Raw genomic sequence first — 19,779 nt, 5'->3', positions numbered from 1 at the left:
CCAGTGGAGCGGTGGAGTGACGGCGGTCACCTCGGCTCTGCCGGGGGCGCGTGTCAGGATAGAGGTGTCAGGCCACCTTTGCGTTAAATGCCCCTGCAATTTGGTCAGTCGGTGTGGTGATTTAGTCAAGGTTGCTTCTGAGCGAAGCCAAGGCCTTGGGCAAGCCGGTGATGTGTCCGCCATAAAAAGGGGGCCTCGGGCGAGACGGAAGTCTCTCGAGGTCGGCTGCCTTCGGCCGAGGCTAGGCTCGGGTGAAGCGTGATCGAGTCACTCGTGTGGACTGATCCCTGACTTAATCGTGCCCATCAGGCCTTTGCAGCTTTATGCTGATGGGGGTTACCAGCTGAGAATTAGGCGTCTTGAGGGTACCCCTAATTATGGTCCCCGACAAATAGAAACGATATGCTCCCTCCGTCTACGTGATTTAGTCGTTTTAGGTTTAACCTAAGTCAAACAATTTAAATTTTGACCAACAATATATAAGATTAAATTGTTTTAAACTAAAATAATTATATATTATAGTAGTTCAAGTCATGATGAATATAATAACTTTATTTTTATGTTGATTAACTTAAGACAATCTAAAACGACTAATTCATGTGGACAGAGTGAGTAGCACAATAGCATTTTTATAGTGTACAAATGGGCTAGACGATTCTTTAGGTTAATAGTGATCCTTCTACAGTGTGCAATTTTTATTAATCATTTGCTGATATCTTATAAGAACATATTATGACATTTGTTAATTTACATTAGTGTCAGACACTGTCAGTGAAACAAAGCTATATATCAGCATCTCTTATTTATAGCATTAACAAGTTGATGCCAAATACAACCAAATGAACACTCTACACGAGTAGGTTGTCGATACCTATTTCGGAGTATCATTTTAAAACCATGAGCCCTAACAGGTAACAACCTATTTAGTTTGCAGAATGGTTTGAATCTATTGCTAACATTTGGTTTGCATCATATATTTTCAATCGGTGCATCACCCATCAATTCTTTGTGGTGTGAATCACACGTCGGTTGATAGAATCTACCGATTCTCCAAAAAATTAATGGTAGAGTTGTTATGGCTAGCTCTTCGAAGCAAACACATTATAAGTAGTGTTTCTATTAAACAACTTTCTAAAATGACTCATGGGTACCATGGAGGAAGTACATGCATGGCATTCTACATAGCATATGCATCAATGGTCATGTCTCTGAATTAAGGAAGAGGGCTCCCTATTTCTCTCATCAATTGTTGTTTTCTTCAAGAATGTGTATAAACCTCTCTCATTTTCTTCCCTTGAAGAGAGTTGTTTTATAATAAATTGTCTATGTTTTTAAAAACAAATCAACATCCAACAAAGCCAAATCAATTGCACATTTACACAATCCTTTTCAGCTCTATCTCGACCGAAGCTTTTATGTAGCTACGATAATTGGAGTAAGATCTACGAGTCATTAGTTTGATAGTTGAACATGACTAGTCTCACATTTGGAGCATTTGGAGCTCTCACATCTACAACTCAGACAAAAACTTTAGTTCTATTTAGACACATAAAGATACAACCAATATTTGAATGGATCTGAAGATGATGCCGCCAATAAAAAATATAAAGTTATTTTCTGGTGACTCTTAAAAGACCGACCTAACACAAAATAACTTCTCATGGCAAATAGATCTCCCCTCTTATGATTATGTCCTATTCACCTAAGCTACCGAGGAAAACTTGAAAACCCTCTTATTAAAGTGTGACTTCACACAAGCTTGTTGACTAGTTTTAATCTTATTGTTGGTGTTGAGGCAGGGGCGGACCCAGCGGGTGGTCCATATAGGCCACGACACACCCTAAGATTACATAAGTGTAGTTAGTATAGTGGTGTAAGTGCTATATTTTAAACTTGGTAGTCAACGCTTGAGTCTTGTTAATCCCTATTTTTTGTTTGTTTTTTATATTTTTTCTGGCACACCCTAAGCATAGCAGCTGGGTCCACCCCACTGTGTTGAGGTTGAAACTTCTGTCACTCCAACGTATGAAACTACAGTTAGTCAATTTCTACATAAAAATTATCATACTAATAAGCTGGAGTATTTTAGACCATAAAGAAATGACCACATCTTTCAAGGGATTTTTTCTGCTAGGTTATCTTCAAGAGAAAATTTGCTACGGCTACCTATGAATCGAAGAAGAAATATTTCTCCTTTAAATGAGAATGGCTAAAGCACATCTTTTTTAAACTTCTTTGCCTCTTTTCTCATGAATTCTGTTACTTGGACACACACGTTTTTCCTTTTTTATTTTCTAAATAAATAAATATTAGCCAGCAGCGGCTACACTATTGTTTCTTAATAAAAATAAATTGCTTGCATCGTAATAGTAGTAGTAGATAGGAATGATAATGAATTATGATTCAAATGTTTTTTAAAATTATTTTAGACTTTTCTTAATTAATTTTAGTTTCAAATGAATAGAAATAAAATTTAATTCTAATATAATCCCATCCTTAATTTTTTTACCCTAATCGCCTCATCTGCATTAGGCCATTAGCACATAGCCGGAGCTGGGTCGCGGCCTCGCGGGGCCCGTTTCTTGGTCGTGCCGATTTCCACCTCTCCGCTCCCTCCGCTGTGGGCCCCACTTTCCGCGGCCTCTCCACAATCATCAAAACAGCAACCGCCCCCTTTCTTCTCTCCCTCTCTCTCTCTCTCTCTCTCTCTCTCTCCCCCCTCTTCACGCCACAGGCCACACCACGCCACAGGTGTCCGGATCAACGAGCAAGCAACCGGGGCCGAGAGAGACGAGATGAGGCCTGCCTCTTCTCCCTCCGTCACACGCGAGACGGAGACGCGTCTGAAGCTGAGGCCTGTATAAAAGCGCTAAAGATCCCTCGCTCTCTTCCCCCCCGTGCGCTGTGTCCCGTCTCTGCGAGCAAGTTCTGTCTTCGTCCATCCATCCGTCCCCGTCTCACTGCCTGTGGCCCGTGGGTAGCGGTTGTCGATCAGCTTACCCACGCCGGCGTGTTCTCCCTGACATGGTCGGCCGGATGGAGCGGCAGACCGCGTCGTCGTCAGCGTCATGCTCCCCCGCCGCCGCCGCCACCACCTCCTCCTCGTCCTGCGGCGGCAAGAAGCGGCCTGATATCCTCAACATGATCCGGGTACGTCTGAAATTACTCAGCTTGCTGATTGCTCCTTGCTTCTGTTCTCCACTTGTCGGAATGAATTTTATTTTCACGCGTCGTGCTTAGGCTTAGGTTACGTCGTCCTGATGTTGATCCCGCTAAAGAAAATTCGGTCAATCCGAGCGTCCGCGTTACTCTTCTGTTTATATATAAAAAAAAGAAAAAAAATCCATACACAATTTCCTACCAAAATCATTCGGCAGCGCTCGATTAGCTCCTCTGCAGACGATCGACACCACGGCACGGCAGTTTCTGGTGCAAGGGAGAGGATCGCGATTTTTGGGCGAAAAAAGAGGATGATTTAGTTTTGATCGTTTATTCTTTGTCCCGTGAGGATATTAACGAATCGATTTTAAACTCCAAAGGGTGCAACTTGCTAGTCGGAGTCACAAGATTTCAAGGTTTGGGGCGGCGACTTCCAAGCAAAGTCGGACTTTTGCAACAAGGATTCCTTTTTGACTGGGCACGCGTGCGGCCTAGGCATGTCACGCCAGCCGTAATCAAGCTTGTGCCTTTTGGAGCCTTGCTCTGCGAGTCTGCGGCTCCTAGTAGAAGTAGCCTGATGCACATGCACAGCACAGCTCCACGGCTCCACCTGCCTGTTGCATTGAGCCTGTTCTAACCGATGGTATATCATCGGAAACAGACGAGTGGAATGAGATGTATCATGTCATAAAGTAAATTAATTTATTTATATTTTGCTACCAAGTAAAAAATTAGTACTCGCCTCGGAAAAGCTGCCACTTGATACAGGTGAAATCCGGTGGATTTTTTTTCCTTTTTTTTGCGGCAAATGGTGTGCAAGTATCAGTAACTTGCATTGCTCGACTTGAACCACATGTCTAATCAGAACTATCACCAGTTGAGACATGGACCACCCTATAAATTAGCACCTGAAGTGTTGCGTATATCTCGAACTGAAGCAGGGAAGATATCCGTCAGCATGATACTCAGGATGCGGCCATGTGCGTTGTCTACTAGGTTTTGGATACTAAACAGAGAAGAGTGCAATTCGTAGCTTATGAGTTCGGAGCCAGCTAACTGTTGCTGAATGCTGACCTGTTAAGCCAAACCGTTACTGCATTGTAATTTCAGTTCTTTGGCCTTGGGCCCTCTAATTTACCATAAATGTTTGAAATGCTCTCGCTCCACAAAAACGATAAAAAACGATCAGATTCGAGTGCTCTCCTCCCTCTCCTCCCATCTATACTTATATGGCTCTCCAACGAAACAAAAACGGAGTGGCTCCGCTCTATTCTACTCTTCAACCAACCAAAAAAAAATGGAGCGACTCTATTCTGTTTGCCAAACACAGAATAAAACGACTTCATTCTGAAAAACTGAAATAGAGGCGCTCCGTTCTATTTGACTCTAAAACCCCGTTCTATTTTACTCTAAAACCAAACGTACCCTTAGTGTCACTGAATAGCATAGCTGTTCTTTTGCAGCATTTCTGCAGCTAGCTGTATTGGCAGGCTTCTTTGTTTAAGCAATACTTTTTATTTGACTCTAGAAACATTTGGGTATTTTATTCATAGACCTGTTTGGTTGGTGGCCAGGCAACACACCATTCAACCCCAGGCTGGCAGGCCACCAAAAATGGACGCCTGGGATTGCTGTCTTTCCAGGGTCCAATCCGAGCAGGCCCTATGTGCCTTTATTGTCAATTGTGTCGAACACTTGCTGCCTGAATCAGTATTTAGTATTTATAGTCATTGTGTATAGAACACTTGCTACCAGACTCAGTTTGTCAATGTGTGTAAGTTTGTCAATGTGTGTAGCACACTACTTGCTCCAAGAATCAGTCTTTTGTTGATGTGTGTAGAACACTTGCTGCTAGAATCAGTATTTTGCTGATGTGTGTAGAAAACTTGTAGGCGGAATATACTGACGCATTATTTGGTTCTTTTGCATGTTTATATAGAATGCATCCTGTCTTAATTCGTCGTCTGCTGATACCGGCAAGGGAAGGAGTAAATTGTCGACCAACAAAGTTACACATGGATTCCACCTGGTGGAAGGCAAGTCCGGCCATGACATGGAAGACTACCATGTGGCAGAGTACAAGTATGTGAAGAATCATGAGCTTGGTCTCTTTGCCATTTTTGATGGCCATTTAGGAGATAAGGTGCCAAGTTACTTGAAAGCTAACCTTTTTAGCAACATAATGAAAGAGGTAAGTGTTACTATTGTCTTTGTATTCTGTGTTGGAGACCAAGGAATCCTTTTTAGCTTTACCATTCGCATACCTTCCTTATCGTTTCCCTATTCTGGTTACTGCAGCCTCTCTTCTGGTCTAGCCCTCAAGAAGCAATAAAGAATGCATACTGCTCTACAAACAAGTATATTCTAGAAAATACCAAACAACTTGGACCAGGTGGTTCGACAGCAGTTACTGCTATTGTAGTTGATGGTAAGGACATGTGGATAGCAAATGTAGGCGACTCTAGAGCTGTTGTGTGTGAAAGAGGCTCTGCTAAGCAGCTCACTGTTGACCATGAGCCCCATGAAACTAATGAAAGACAGAGGATTGAAAAGCACGGTGGCTTTGTGACGACATTTCCTGGTACAATTTTTTCCTGTGTTACTCGTTTCATCATTGTTGTAAATAATAAGATGCAATTACCTTATTATGTTCTATGGTTTGTTTGCAGGTGATGTTCCTCGGGTGAATGGTCAGCTCGCTGTTGCTAGGGCATTTGGTGACCAAAGCCTCAAGGCCCACTTGAGCTCTGAACCTGATATTAGTCATGTACCAATAAACTCAAGTATAGAGTTTGTCATACTTGCCAGTGATGGATTGTGGAAGGTTTGTGCCAACTGTTTCCCTCATTAATCTTGTTCGTTATCATGCTTTTGAAAAAAAAGGGTTTGTACTTTGGTTTCTATTTAATCCTGTACTTCCCTAGACCTAGATTGAAATGCACTTACTTAGGTTTCGTTTGAATAATTTCTGCATTATCTGCGACCTGTTTTCTCCCTGCAATAAGCAGGCAGGAAAAGGTTGCACACTATCAAATCACCAGTCTCCCAAAAAAATATGTCTAATGAGAAATTAAAATCTGGTCTTGGGTATTTCGTCTCTGTTTGAGACACTGTTATTAAAAATACGTTAGTAAACCAGCTTCTAAAATCTACTTTGCATTTCCTTTCTGATGAATACAGGTAATGAAGAACCAGGAAGCCGTCGATCTCGTGAAGTCAATCAAGGATCCACAGGCAGCAGCGAAACGATTGACCACTGAAGCGTTGGCAAGGAAGAGCAAGGATGATATCTCTTGCATTGTCATCCGTTTCCGCTGCTGAGTTACCCTCTCTCCACGGCACTGATATCCAGTCTTCACCTCATGATTTAGATTGAGACAATTTGTCTTTGCCGAATTTTCTGATAGAATATGCTGTACCTATCATAGCTGTCGACAGGCCTGGAACTAATTAGGGTAGTGAAGACTTGAGAGCTGGTTGGTGAGTGTGTGCAGGGTGCCTATTCGCCTGTGCATATGTTGACTCTGCATCCGTTGATCCGGACTTGGGCGACTGTCAGGACCTTAGTGCTTGTGTGCTTGTGATGGTAATGGACCTAATGGCTAATGGTGGTAAGGGAACTTGTTGATACCAAATTTGGTTAATTTAGTTTTTTTTCATGGCTCGCATTTCGTAGGGTAGATGCATCTGATTTCAAGGAAACATATTATTAGTTCAAAGTGTTATCGATGTTTCTTACGTTGGTATTCTATTATTGATGCCTTACTTGTCCGCTTAACTGTCAGTTCAATTGACATCAGTTGTGGCAGTTCAATTGACATCAATTTCATGTTCAGTTGATCTTTTGAAAAACTGCTTCTGCTGCTAAAATTCAGGTTGTCCTACAAAGTGCTTATATGTGTTTCAACTATTTTAATAGAGATAAAGAGAGGGCTTTTCACAACTATTTAAAAAATGATACAATAGAGTTTTTTCACAACAATTAATTCATAATACTTTTTTATAGTTCATAACATTTTTTTCATAACTTAAAGCAACTCAAGCAATAGCCCCAAAACATGGTCCCTACTTTTTATTTGAGGGTTTCCCTACTTTAAGTCATGTTTTAGATTGAACTCTACGAGGAGCCTCCCAAAAAACATATTACATACATATGTATTTGAGAACACTATATTAAATAATACTCTCTCCGTCCTAAACTAGTAGTAGTTTTAACTCTTGATTTTTATATCCATATTCAAATGGATATTTAGGGCTCCATCAGCAAAATATAGATCCAAAATGGATCCGGCTTGGTGCTAAATTGGTATCTCTGAGACTCTACACCCTAGGGGCAATCCATGCTGGCCAGGCCCTAGGGCCTTAGAAGCCCGAGATTTACATAGGAACCCTCGACACTCCCAAGATGCCCCGTGGAGGATGGTCCTGGGCAACATGGCCTTGACACCAAGTGCACCTAGACCTGGTCGGACGCAACAACACCAGGTGGTTGCGATATCAGATAAGACTCTCATCCTTCTCATTTATTGTGAGGAGTGATGTTGTAGTCAAAAGGTGTCACTGTAGCCACACATGAGGCAGCAACCGTGCCCGTAGCACTATATAGCATGTGCAACTATAACAACTGCCAACTACATCGGACTTGATGACGTAGTGCATTATTGTAGCCATGTCTAAGACCACATACGTACCCACCAGTATTATGTAGTGTGCGTGGCTACAATGGCTACTAAATACATCATACTCGATGGTGTGGGCTCACATACTTGCCACTATGGTATATCGGAGTGTGCGCTCACATACTTGCCACTATGGTATATCGGAGTGTGCACCATATACGATACAACAACTACAACAAGATAGTAGTAGTTGGATCTTTGTTGGGCGGCACCTGTCATCCAGACAGGGATGCACTCTCTCCTTTCTTGTGTTTTTATTTATTACCATTTATTGGTGTTTGATTTGCACAAGTACTTTTCAAATTCAAATTTAAATTTAAATCCAAATCCAAATTTATTATTTTTTAAAATAACAATAGTTAACCAAGGCGAACAATTAACAAGTACACGCCTATGTTAAAAGAGTAAATTGAGGCGGGCACTGTAACTAGAATACATCGGTTAATTAGAATTAACGGAGGCAGTTGCCTTAAAATGATCGCCTCCGTCGGTTAATAAGTATTAACGGAGGCGGTTGCCTTAAAACAATCGCCTTCGTTAATACTAATTAACCGAGGCGGTCAAGTTACAGTATTCGTCTCGGTTAACACATTATATACCGCGGGCATGCTAACCGTCTCCGTTAATCGATGATTAACAGAGGCCTAACGTTGGAGGTGGTTGCAATGCCCGTTCCCTTTAATTGATTTTGTCCGTTTCTATTAAAGTTTATGTACTAATGACTAGTGAAATATCATTTATGCAACTTAACTTTTATTTGTTACTAATGCCAAATGCAAACTCCTTTGTTTATATATACTGGGTAAGTCTTGTAGTTATGTTGTTTTGTAGGTACCTATAGCATATTGGCGACCATGTCATCCCGTAGATGTCAGCAAAGTAGGTGAGCCGTCAAAACACGCTCTTAAACAAGGCAGCTACTAGTTACTCCGATTTATTAGTTATGTTCGGTTTGTATTAATGTAGGGCTCTTAAATAGGAAAGACATGGTAGGGTAACACCGATTATTAGGGTATGTACAATCCTGATATTGTTGTATGATACTTTAAGTATAAGACACAACTAAAACACAATATAATACAATTGACGTGTCTAAAACTTATGTCTTACCAAATTCATTATACCAATCAAAGCATTTAATAAATTAAATTAACCAATCAGTTAGCCCCCTGTCTCGAGCATAGAGCTAAAGATACAGTGTCTTCGTCAAGATACATGTCTTGAGTTTTATTATATTTACCCATTTAGACATACTCGAAGACACAACTCAAGACACCCATTGTACATGCTCTCACTTGACATAGGTTAGTTTTTGTTTTTATTAATGTTGTACATTTAATCTTGATTTAATCTTGATTTGTGGTGGATATATTGGTATGATACACAACACTAGTATACATAAGTTATATAGTGGCGATTCTCAACCTATTTATAATAACGTTTTTCAGAACCGCCAGTGCTAGAGGTCAATAAAAACAATCTTTTTACAGCGGGACTGAGAACCGCCAGTGAAAATCGACTTCCACTAGCCGTCAAGGTCTATGTCATAGATATCAGCAAAGTAGGTGAATGGATAGAGTCATCAAAACACGCTCATAAACAAGACAGCAACTAGTTACTCCGATTATTAGTTATGTTTGGGTTGTATTAATGTAGGGCTCTTAAATATGAAAGATATGGTAGGGTAGCCGACCCATTATTAGGGTATGTACGACCCTGATATTGCTATACGGTACTTCAAGTATAAGACACAGCTAAAACACAATATAATATAACGAATGTGTCTAAAACTTGTTTTACTCTATTCATTATACCAATCAGAGCATTTATAATAAATTAAATTGACCAATTAGCTAGTCCACTATCTCGAGCATAGAGCTAAGATACAATGTCTTCGTTAAGATACGTGTACTGAGTTTTATTATATTTGCCCCTTTAGACACACTCGAAGACACATATTGTACACGCCCTCACTAGACATAGGTAAGTTTGTGTTTTCATTAATGTTGTACATTTAATCTTGATTTGTGGTGGATATATTGGTACGATACACGGTACTAGTATACAGAAGCTCTATAGTGGCGGTTCTTAACCTATTTATAGTGGTGTTTTTCATAATCGCCAGTGGTAGGGGTCAGTAAAAACAATCTTTTTTACAGCAGGTAATTGATAACCACCATCGAAAATTGATTTTCACTTGCAGTCGAGGTACTAAAATCAACTGTGAAAATCTTCTCTAGGAAGCGTTAAAAAATGTGTTTAAAAAGTTGCAAGTTGCGTTATTTTTCACGTAAAATTCGCGTGCTACGCGATAAATCGAACTCATGATCTCACCCTCGTGTGCCTCCTATATCATTCCACTTATGACGTGCCTTGTGCCTAAGCTACAAATTTGTTGCCACATATTATAACTAACTGAGTTTAAATTGACAATTTGAGGTCGTAAATTAATTCAAACAAAAAAATTATCAACTACAAAGTTGATTAACTTTTTAAGTTCTACAACTTTTATTTTGATATCTTTTCTATTCGAGGTTGTTTGCAAAATTTGCATTTTGAATTTAACAAACTCGAATGCATTTTTTGAGAGTTGAGATGATTTCAAATAAAAAAGTTGTCCTCTACAAAGTTTCATAACTTTTTGAGATCTACAACTTTTATTTTGGTAGTTTTATCATCCGAGGTTGTTTAAAAAACTCAAAAAATTAAGGATAAAAATGATTTTTAGTGGCGATTTTCTTAAGAAACCGCCACTACAAATAGCAATGGCGGTTGATAACCAAAACCGCCTTTAAAAATTATATCCTACCACAGGCTTTGTCGCTTTGAGCTCTTTTCTACTAGTGCAATTGGGATCCTGCGTATTGATGTATTCCCTCCGTTAGGGATTGATGTACTCACTTCGTTATGGATGGCAACGGGTAATTTCCCGTCGGGTTTTAGCTCCTCATCCTCGTCCTCGTCCTCGCAACGAAAAAATTCTCCACGGGGATCTCTATGAATGCTTGCGGTGGACATTTTCCTCCATCCTCGTTCCCCGCGGAGATAAATCCCCAACGGGGATCCCGTCCCCGCTTATAATTAGATCGTACTTCATTTGTTGTTAATGTAAAACATTATCACTTATACACATTTTTAGATGTAAAAAATGATTATGTATACATCAAAATGAACACATTTATACAACGGGTGATCTCTTAATAAGTTAACTATTTATTTTTATCATTAGCTATTAAATAAAAATATCGTCACATGTAAGTTTAAGGTAACTATTAATTTTTATCATTAGCTATTAATCGTCACGTGTAAGTTTAACGGGTCCCCGCGGGGAACGGCTTCCCCATCCTGTCCCCGTTTTCCTGTCCGGGAGAATTTTTTCCGTTTACATCCCTATGGAAAAAAAATTCCTATCTCCATCCCTAATAAAGGAATTCTCTGCGGGAAATCAGAAATCGGGTCCCATTATCATTTCTACCCTCCGTCCACTTAATTTGGACACGTCCTATGTTTCTTTGACAAGTTGCGAGATGAGTAAAATGACACATATAGCCATGCTTTCTCTTAATTAAGTGCTTCCATATTAGGCAATTTATGAACTTAAATAGAATAAAATAGAGAAATTAAAAATTAATCCCTAAAAACCAAATACCCTGTTACAATACAACTAAATAAAACCGGCATCACGGCTCTCTCACTGTTATGAATGCAAACACGTACTACTACCGTTCACCTACACCATCACGACCTGCAGAGCGTCAAATTTTATGGACAAATAAAATAGGCTAGAACGTCTAAACCAAGTGGAAGGAGGGAGTAGTGGAGATATGATGGCGATTTCTAGGATCATTGAGGTTGATTTGCTTAAACTGGACCAGTCAAGTGGATATCCCACTCAATTTAGTTAATTAATGTGGCGGATCCCAACATATACTGTCCAAAGGAGTAGCTATGTTTTTGGTGGCCAACATATATTGTTTTTATGAGTTTGTACGAAATATTTTATATAATAAACTAGTACAGTAAAAAGGATGATATCTTACATTATTTTTTTTTCTGTAACCAATTCACGAAATGTAATATAAAGTGTAACGGTAATGATTTCTAGTGTGGTATCTCGTTGCGGTTGGACTTTAAACAAACATAATTCAACGTTATCAGTTAATCATTACGTTACAAATATGTGAATCGAACGATACCGTATGCTGTCGGGAAGAAAAATAGGCATTTGATATATAGAAGTGTTGCCCAAAAGATAGGACTAACTTCCCACCGGGTTTCCAAAAGGAGGCACCAAATATACATTTCTCCACATAATTTAACTAGGCAAAGTAGGCCTTGGTTTGTTAATTACACATATGTCACGTGACATATATGCATGGAGTTACTATTATTATTTTCTGGCAAACATAGTAACCAACGAGGCAAATTGGTAGCACTGCTGAGTAGTGAGAACTCCATGCCGTATGCACATCAACACTAGCTCTAGACACACGCGTGGACGGCAACGCGCGCGCATCCACGAATATGCCGGCCCATCTCCATCATCATTCAAACGCATAGCTGTTCACCAGGGCTTGGAACACGGTGGACTCCTCCATCACCTTCGCCACCTCCGGCGCCACGTGCACGTACACCACCCAATCGCCGTTCCCGCGCGCGCTCGGCATCGGCATCACGTACCCGGCGCCGGCGGGCCACGGGAAATGGTACGACGCGAACGCGGGGAGGCCAGTCCCGAAGTCGGCCTTGCCCACCGGGAAGCTCATACCGGACGACACGATGCACGCCATCGCCTCGTTGCCGCCGGTCCCTCCCAGGTACGCCCTCGCCGCGGCCGGCTTAGGCCGCAGCGCCTCCACCCAGTCCACGAGCCCGCGGAAATGGTCGCCGGTGGCGGCCTCCGCCACCCACCGGTGCACGTCGTCGGCCACGTCAGCGAGGGCCATGCAGCGCAGGTCTTCGGAGCCGATGACGCCGTACGGGATGGTGAGCACGTTTCCGAAGTAGGCCTTCATGGCGCCGTCCGGGAACATCCGGGTGCGCCCGTCCACGACCACGCCCATGCAGCACTGGCTCTGGCGCGGGGAGGCCGCCCTTGCGCAGAGCTGCCACAGGAGCGCCGTGAACGCCTCCATCTTCGTGCGCCCCGGCCCCGCCGAGGCCTTCAGCGCGGCGATGTCCTCGGCGGCTATGCGGTAGATCCGGTTGACGGAGCCTGCGGCGGCGGGTGGAGGCGGTGGCGCGGCGCTTCGAGGAGAGAAGAGGCGGTTGATGAGGGCGTCGGTGGACGGCGCGCGCCGATGTGGTGTGTCGCGTGGGGCGACTAGGGAGCGGCGGAAGCACGGGTCCGGCGGTGGTGGCGCAGAGCTGCCACGGGCGGCTGCGGCCCACGCGACGAGGAACATGTTGAAGGAGTAGGCGTCGCAGACGCGGTGGTCGAAGGTGCAGCCGACGACGGCGCCGCCGCACGTGAACTTGCTCAGCTACGGACGTTGCGTGCATGCCATGCGCCATGCAACAACACGGTCATCATATCAAGACTCAAAAAGAACGTTGCGTTACATGATTATATATAAGATAATTCTATGCGCGCGGTACGTCATATGCAATGCAAATAAACGCATCATACGGGAAAAGGAACGTGTTTTACGGGAAAGCAACCTTCTTACGTTCACGCGGTTTAATTTAACCATGCATGTCGTCGATCATACATACCTTGACCGCCATCGTCACGCCGGTCTTCTTGACAGGGACCAGCTTCTCAACGCCTTCGTCCACGGCGCCCAGCCGGACCTCCCGCAGCTCGACTCCGGCCGCGGCCGTCTCCGTGAAGTCCACGCCGCGGCCGCTGCAGAGCAGCTCCGGCTCCCCATCGCCGTTGGCCACCACCTCCCCGGCCAACGGGTAGTACGCCACCAGCGTCTTGGCCAGTGCCTCCTTGAGAGCGATCGCGGTGGGCGCCGGGTGGAGGTAGCAGAAGAAGAGGCTGACGTCGAGCGGCGGCAGGAGGAGGTCCAGGTTGGACAGCGGCAGGCGGTGTTGCTGCACCGGCAGCGCCGGCTCCACCGTGACGGTCACGTCGCGGCGGCCATCGTGCTCTTCGGCTGCTTCTTTCATCACCATGCTGCCTGTGTGATGATGGCTAGCTAGTGACGTCTGAGCGTAAGGGGTGGATGAAGAGTGTATCTTGTAGGATAGGTTTTCAGGTTTTCTAATAATTAAGGCGCCATGATATGACTACTTATATAGAAGAGTTGGGGTTAGGTAAACTAATTAGACTGCACATTTGGAATGTAATACCCTATTTTGTTCGCAAGTTCTGATGACCAATCGAAAAGTTCTGATGTGTACGCTTCAGTACGCTGGACGTTCTTCTATGTTAATGGCTTTATTGCTGGTCTCAGGTTTAGTGGGTTTAATTTGTCTTCTGCTATAGATAAAAGAAGAGTAAAATACAGTAGCCGTCATTGAATTTGGCAGGGTTGTGCCACTTGAATCCCCAAAATCTGAAAACCGAAAAAAAAAACAATAAGCCGTGTAACTTTGTCGATATACTTGTCCAAACGAGCTGGCCCCGCGGACGGCACTTGGCTCAGCACGGCACGAGCACGGCCCGGCACGACACGGGATATAGTGTCGTGCTTGGGCAGGCAAGCCGACCTACAGTGCCGACACGGGCCCGGCACGGTTAAGGAGGCGGTCCGGGAACAGTCCGCTATTGTATATACCGCGCGTGGCCACCACCCTCGACCCTCCGAAACCTAAACCTAATCCCCTCTCCTCTCGGCTCTCGGGTCTCTCCCACGGTGCCACTCTCGACCTCCACCTCTTCCTCGTCCCCTCCCCTATGCTCGATGGCTCCCCTAATCCGAGGCATACGTCGGCGAGCCTGTGCCGATCGTCGACGTATCTGACGCTCTGGTGACTGGTACTCTAATCCTCCTCTCCTATCCCTTCGGCGACCCTCTCTGTAACCCTAATCCTCGATCTAGTCGGTGGATATGGTACTCCAGCGTTCAGGTATGAATCTAGTAACCCTAATCCTCGGTTTATTTTGTTGTTCTTCGATTCTTCGATTCTCACTGTGAGTCCATCTCCTCTCTGTCTATTATCTTGCACCTTGTGAAGGGGACGTCGGGCATCAAGTTGGTGCCGCTCGCCGTGAGGAGCCGGAGACGTTGAAGAGGTGACGGGCTGGCCGGCTAACGGCTGGTGCATTGTGGCCTTGTTTCTGGTGCCATGTCATCCATTGGAGATGTCCGGGAGCTGGACCCAATAGCCGAGCACGAGGAGAGAAGGCTAGAAGACGAGAACGAGGTCGAGGATGCCCTCCAATTCCTCGTCGGTGGTGCTGGTGTCGTTGAGGCGGGGACCGCCACTGGATCCACGCCGACGAGCCCCACGGTCGAGGTGAGCAGTGGCTCTAGATCCCGCCCCGACACAGCCACTCGACGCCGCACGAGTCGCCAGGAACTGACGATCAGCGCATGGAACTGCTGCTCGCCCAGTATCAGCGCGCTCGTTGTCATCGCCGCCGGTATCCCTGTCCGCCATCGTCGGCTACGTAGAAGATTTGGCGTGCGTCGTTTAACGTTTTTCAGATAAACCAAACAAACCACACTCCCTGCCCATGCAACGGCGTCCAGGCCGGCTTCAGAGGCAGCTGAACTGAACCGAGCGACCACTGGCAGTGGCAGGTGCCCCACTCGTTTTTACCAGCAGGATTCTCTTTGTGGCAGGCCGGCCGGCAAGCATATCCATCCATCCATCCAAGCAAGCAAGCAAAGCCAACCAGAGCAGAGAACAGTTTCATGATGTTTCAATGACGAAGATGGAGAGGAGGGTTGCGGCCAAAAATGCGCTCGCGCTCCCGTGCGGCGCTCCGCCGCCGCTCGCTCGCCTTGGGCCGCCGATCTTCCTCTGCCGCCACCCGCCAGCCATCCCGCCCCGCAGTTCTGCCCACCGCTCCAGCTCCAGCCCCATCCTCCGACGGCATCGCCGCTGCAGCCACCCCCGTCCTCACAATCGCCTCAACATCTGGTTTGGAAGCCGGGGAGGGGAACTACCATAGTTTCCCCCTCACGGTAAGCCCTACAAAGGGGGATTTTTGCTTGCAGGAGCAGATCAAGGATGCTTTGCCCCATGTTTTTCATTCCCGCAGAGACAAAGTTCCGTCAGATTTGGATCTGCAGAAGCACGCCGCAACTGCTAATGGCACGTCTCTGCTTGCTGCGTCAGCTTCAGCGCCAAAATCAACAAGGAAGTTTTATTCAGAGACATCTTCAATCGGAGATCCTGTAGATCTATTGGCACCAGCCCGAATCCCGGTCTCAGAGAAGAGGAAATGGGCAGTGGGCAGCTCGCCGGTTTTTCCGCCTGACTGCAATGAAGTTGATTTCAATTTCAATGCGAGCAATGCTACTTCACATCAGCTGGCTGTGGACGGCGGACATGACTTGAGAAGTTATGGCCGACTTCGTTTCGGTCAGCACAAGGCTGACGCCCCGGTACTGGAAGAAGGTGGATGGAGTGTGGTGAGGCCTAAATTCTGGTGGCGCAAGACTGTTGAAAATCTTAAGAGATCTCCGACTCAGCAGCAACATGACACGAAAGGTACCAGCACCTTCAAGACAAAGCTTCAGGGTAAATGCTACAACTGCCTCTCGCCAGATCACTTCGCTTTTCGTTGCTCGGCGCCTACTCGTTGCTGGCAGTGCCTACATTTTGGCCATAGGGCTAGGGCATGCCCAGGGATTTACTACAGAAGCAGGCACAATTCAACTCCTCCCCAACCTGAACCAGTGCAGCATTCAATGCAGTACACCAGCAATGTCAACTCCAGGCACCAACAGCACCAGCGACAGCTCAACTCTCTTCTTAAGGAACAGAAACAGGCCCCTGAACCTGTGCTCAACTTTTCTCCAGTTCAACACAACAAATCCTACCTCCGTGCAGCTCAGGAGGGCCAGAACATGGAGGCTCGCTACCCAGGTGACCCAAGGGCAAGACCGTCGCGCGCCTTCTGTGCAGTTTCGGCGACTGGCTCAATCCGTCGTCGCAGGGATGATCTCATCAGCAAGGCGGTGGTGTGCTCATTCGATGGAAATAGCCATGAGGTTGACACCATTGTGGTAGGAGACATGTTGAGAGAGAAGTTCAATCTCTGCCATGGTCAGTATCAACTTGTCAAACATTTCCCAGAACAGTTTTTTATTATCTTTCCTGATGCAAGAACCAAGCAATGGGCTATTGATAGAAGATCAGTTTCTTATCGTGGGCGTGAGTTTCATTTCGGTGACTGGTCAGAAGAGAGCTATGCTAGAAAGACCAGCTGGGAGTTTAGAGTTAAGGTCCGGGTGGAAGGGATTCCTGTTCACTGCTGGGGTGAGGAGGTGGCATCAAGGGCCTTAGGCAGGAGCTGCACTATTCATTATGTTCAGGAGCGCTCTAGGCGTAGAGAGCGTACCCGTTCTTTTGACCTTTGGGCATGGTGCTCTGACCCCTGTGAAATCCCTAAGGAGGTGTGGCTAACGGTGTCTGAACCCGACCCTGAATTACCACCTATAAGTACCCCTCTGCCTCTTGTGGGTGCTCACCATGCTGAACCGACAGATCTGAAAAAGGCCATGTGTACACGCTTCGCAACCATATTGAAGTGGTTGAGGATCTCTGCTTCATTCATGGGAGGAACACTAGGGGTGGGCCTATGAATCGGAAGCCTCGCAGAGAGTTCGTGTGGAGTTATGGTGTTTCTGACTCTGCTGGTGAAAACGGGAGCGTTCAGAGGAGTTCAGAGGCAGGGAGACCATGCGTCGGGACTGGGACCATGATGATGATGAAGATTTTCACCAGCATAGGCATCAGGGCACTCGTCGGCAGCGTAGCCTCTCTGGGTGGGTGCGTTCCTCGCGATGCCGTGGTGGTGTGGAGGACTGCTACAGCTCGAGTGGAAGATACAGGCCATCCACTCCTTTCCGGCGTAGGGGGATGGGGATGGGGCAGCCAGGGCGCTGGACTCCCAAGATAAAGAACAAAAAGGTCTCTTTTGCAGATCCTGTCATCACTGCTATCTGGCCTACAGATGTTTCTAAAGGGCACATCTCTGCTGAAAATTCCATTTCACTGGGAGGTATGGATCTTGGCACTCAAGCTATGGAGGAATACCAATGTTCTGCACATCCCAAGGTATCTGTCCCAATTGCATCATATTCTGTTAATGCTCTAATCCATTCATGGTCGACTAGGGGGACAGATTCTGCTCCAGTCCCTATTATTAGTGGTAGTCATCTTGCAAATGAAACAATCCAAGGAGATTTATGTATCCAGAATGTGCAAGTCGAGTCCAATTTTTCCAATTCTAAACCAAACAGTCAAAGGAATGTCGTTGCTAATGAAGATCGACAATGCATTTTACCTACTAATGAGGTTCCACCTATTGGACACGAATCATCAACACATTCCACCCCTCGGCCACTAGAAAATCAGCTGAACTCAAATGATAGGTTGCAGATTTTCATTGAATCAATCACAAACACACCAGAACCGCCCCTCATCATGTCCCCTCCGAACAGCAACACACTTGCCACATCACCAGTACTAGGGGGGTCAGATAATCTAGATGCTAATGTAACTATAAATGCTGGCACACCTGGTAAACGCTCGAGTAGCAGACTGGCAGCAAAACAAAGATTAAACGTGGGGGGTAGCCGTGACGCCATTTCCAAAGCACAGGAAATTCTCATTGCCAAGTTAAATAATTCTGCAGCCATACAATATCAAGGTTCAAGTGTGTCGACCTCCAATAACCATGTAAATTCTTTTGAACAGATTGAAGGCCTTTTCTCAAGACCTCTCAGCAAGGATCAAATGGAGGCAATTATGGAGCTGGCAAATCAAGGGAAGGGGAAGAAAGGGAGCAAGCTCAGGGGCTACAAAGTGGCGCCACTTAAGGCTCCCATAATCAAGGCTGCTTCGGGAATATGAGATGCTCATCGTGTTGGAGTTATCAGTGGTTTCCAGTTTTTATATTATGTGTCTGAAGTTGTTCCTACCTTCCTCTTGTCTAGGGGTAGAGCATGGTGTGTTGCAGCCTCTTTTGCCAGACTTTTGGCTGCTGCTTGATATTTGGTGGTCCTGTTGGTGGTTTTCGAACCATTCGATCTCGACCCCCACTCATCTGTATCGTACTATTTTATGGCTGGAACTAATTTGTGTGTTGTGGGTCATGTGTTTCTGTTCTTCAATATTGGTGGTGATCATGGCTGCTAGTCGGCATCAGATGTTAATTATGTTATCGCCTTTATGTGGCAATGTCTGTTCAAGTGGAGAAATGGTTACTATCCAATGAATACAAATTGCTGTATTTTTTCTTGGAATGTGAGAGGTCTGAATGATCCCGCTAAGCGAGAAAGTGTGAGGCAAACAATTCTTTCTACGCACGCAACTGTAGTTTGTCTTCAAGAGACAAAAATTATGAACTGTACTAACGATTTATTAAAGGACATTGTGGGTTACAAGCTTGCAAAGCAGACTGCGCACTTGCCCTCTATTGGAGCATCGGGTGGAATTCTTATTGCTTGTGATGAGGACTTTTTTGATATTACTCTAGTTACTTACGCTTCAACCTACTCATTATCAGTTCGAGTGAGCTCTAGATTGGAGGATGTGGTTTGGGACCTCACGGCTGTTTATGGCCCCCAGCAGGAGAACGAAAAAATGTGTTTTCTATCTGAGTTGTGTTCCATCTCTAACTTGATGAAACCTGAATGGTTGATTTTAGGAGACTTCAACATGATAAGGAGAGTGAGGGAAAAAATAAGGGAGCAATCAACAAAAGAGTAATGAGGAAGTTCAACCAAACTATTGACGCTCTACAGCTCCTAGAACTGGACCTTATCGGTAAAAAGTTCACTTGGTCAAATGAACAGGATGATCCTACGAT

At 45.0% G+C, this 19,779-nt stretch overlaps 3 protein-coding genes across 3 annotated transcripts; 2 read left to right on the top strand and 1 right to left on the bottom strand.

Annotated features, from left to right (window-relative positions):
* The first annotated feature begins 2,696 nt into the window (after nt 1-2,696).
* LOC100282344 (uncharacterized) lies at nt 2,697-6,904 on the top strand. Its single transcript, NM_001155256.2, has 5 exons — nt 2,697-3,150; nt 5,099-5,350; nt 5,458-5,740; nt 5,829-5,983; nt 6,340-6,904. The coding sequence occupies exons 1-5, from the start codon at nt 3,025-3,027 to the stop codon at nt 6,478-6,480; spliced, it is 957 nt and encodes a 318-aa protein (NP_001148728.1). The 5' UTR covers nt 2,697-3,024; the 3' UTR covers nt 6,481-6,904.
* Nucleotides 6,905-12,177: 5,273 nt separating this feature from the next.
* LOC100284404 (transferase) lies at nt 12,178-14,054 on the bottom strand. Its single transcript, NM_001157299.2, has 2 exons — nt 13,554-14,054; nt 12,178-13,321 (listed from the first exon to the last, which is right to left on the bottom strand). Exons 1-2 carry the CDS (start codon nt 13,959-13,961, stop codon nt 12,383-12,385), a joined length of 1,347 nt encoding a protein of 448 aa, NP_001150771.1. The 5' UTR covers nt 13,962-14,054; the 3' UTR covers nt 12,178-12,382.
* Nucleotides 14,055-17,622: 3,568 nt separating this feature from the next.
* LOC103642044 (uncharacterized) lies at nt 17,623-19,274 on the top strand. The gene is made up of 2 exons (XM_008665356.2): nt 17,623-18,023; nt 18,666-19,274. Exons 1-2 carry the CDS (start codon nt 17,646-17,648, stop codon nt 18,819-18,821), a joined length of 534 nt encoding a protein of 177 aa, XP_008663578.1. The 5' UTR covers nt 17,623-17,645; the 3' UTR covers nt 18,822-19,274.
* Nucleotides 19,275-19,779: the final 505 nt, after the last annotated feature.

The sequence above is a fragment of the Zea mays genome, chromosome 10 (assembly GCF_902167145.1).
Source record: "Zea mays cultivar B73 chromosome 10, Zm-B73-REFERENCE-NAM-5.0, whole genome shotgun sequence".
Taxonomy (NCBI): domain Eukaryota; kingdom Viridiplantae; phylum Streptophyta; class Magnoliopsida; order Poales; family Poaceae; genus Zea; species Zea mays.
Note: the sequence above shows the minus strand (reverse complement) of the source record. Positions and strands in the feature narration are given on the sequence as shown.

What these genes read in the sequence shown, in the direction of transcription:
- LOC100284404 (NM_001157299.2), bottom strand. Translation starts at nt 13,961, where the DNA reads ATGGTGATGAAAGAAGCAGCCGAAGAGCACGATGGCCGCCGCGACGTG. An exon ending in GCGTGACGATGGCGGTCAAG is followed by an intron (nt 13,322 to 13,553) that starts GTATGTATGATC and finishes CAACGTCCGTAG; the next exon opens with CTGAGCAAGTTCACGTGCGG.
- LOC100282344 (NM_001155256.2), top strand. Translation starts at nt 3,025, where the DNA reads ATGGTCGGCCGGATGGAGCGGCAGACCGCGTCGTCGTCAGCGTCATGC. An exon ending in ATATCCTCAACATGATCCGG is followed by an intron (nt 3,151 to 5,098) that starts GTACGTCTGAAA and finishes ATGTTTATATAG; the next exon opens with AATGCATCCTGTCTTAATTC. An exon ending in CCAGTGATGGATTGTGGAAG is followed by an intron (nt 5,984 to 6,339) that starts GTTTGTGCCAAC and finishes TGATGAATACAG; the next exon opens with GTAATGAAGAACCAGGAAGC.
- LOC103642044 (XM_008665356.2), top strand. Translation starts at nt 17,646, where the DNA reads ATGCGTCGGGACTGGGACCATGATGATGATGAAGATTTTCACCAGCAT. An exon ending in AATGTTCTGCACATCCCAAG is followed by an intron (nt 18,024 to 18,665) that starts GTATCTGTCCCA and finishes TCTTTTGAACAG; the next exon opens with ATTGAAGGCCTTTTCTCAAG.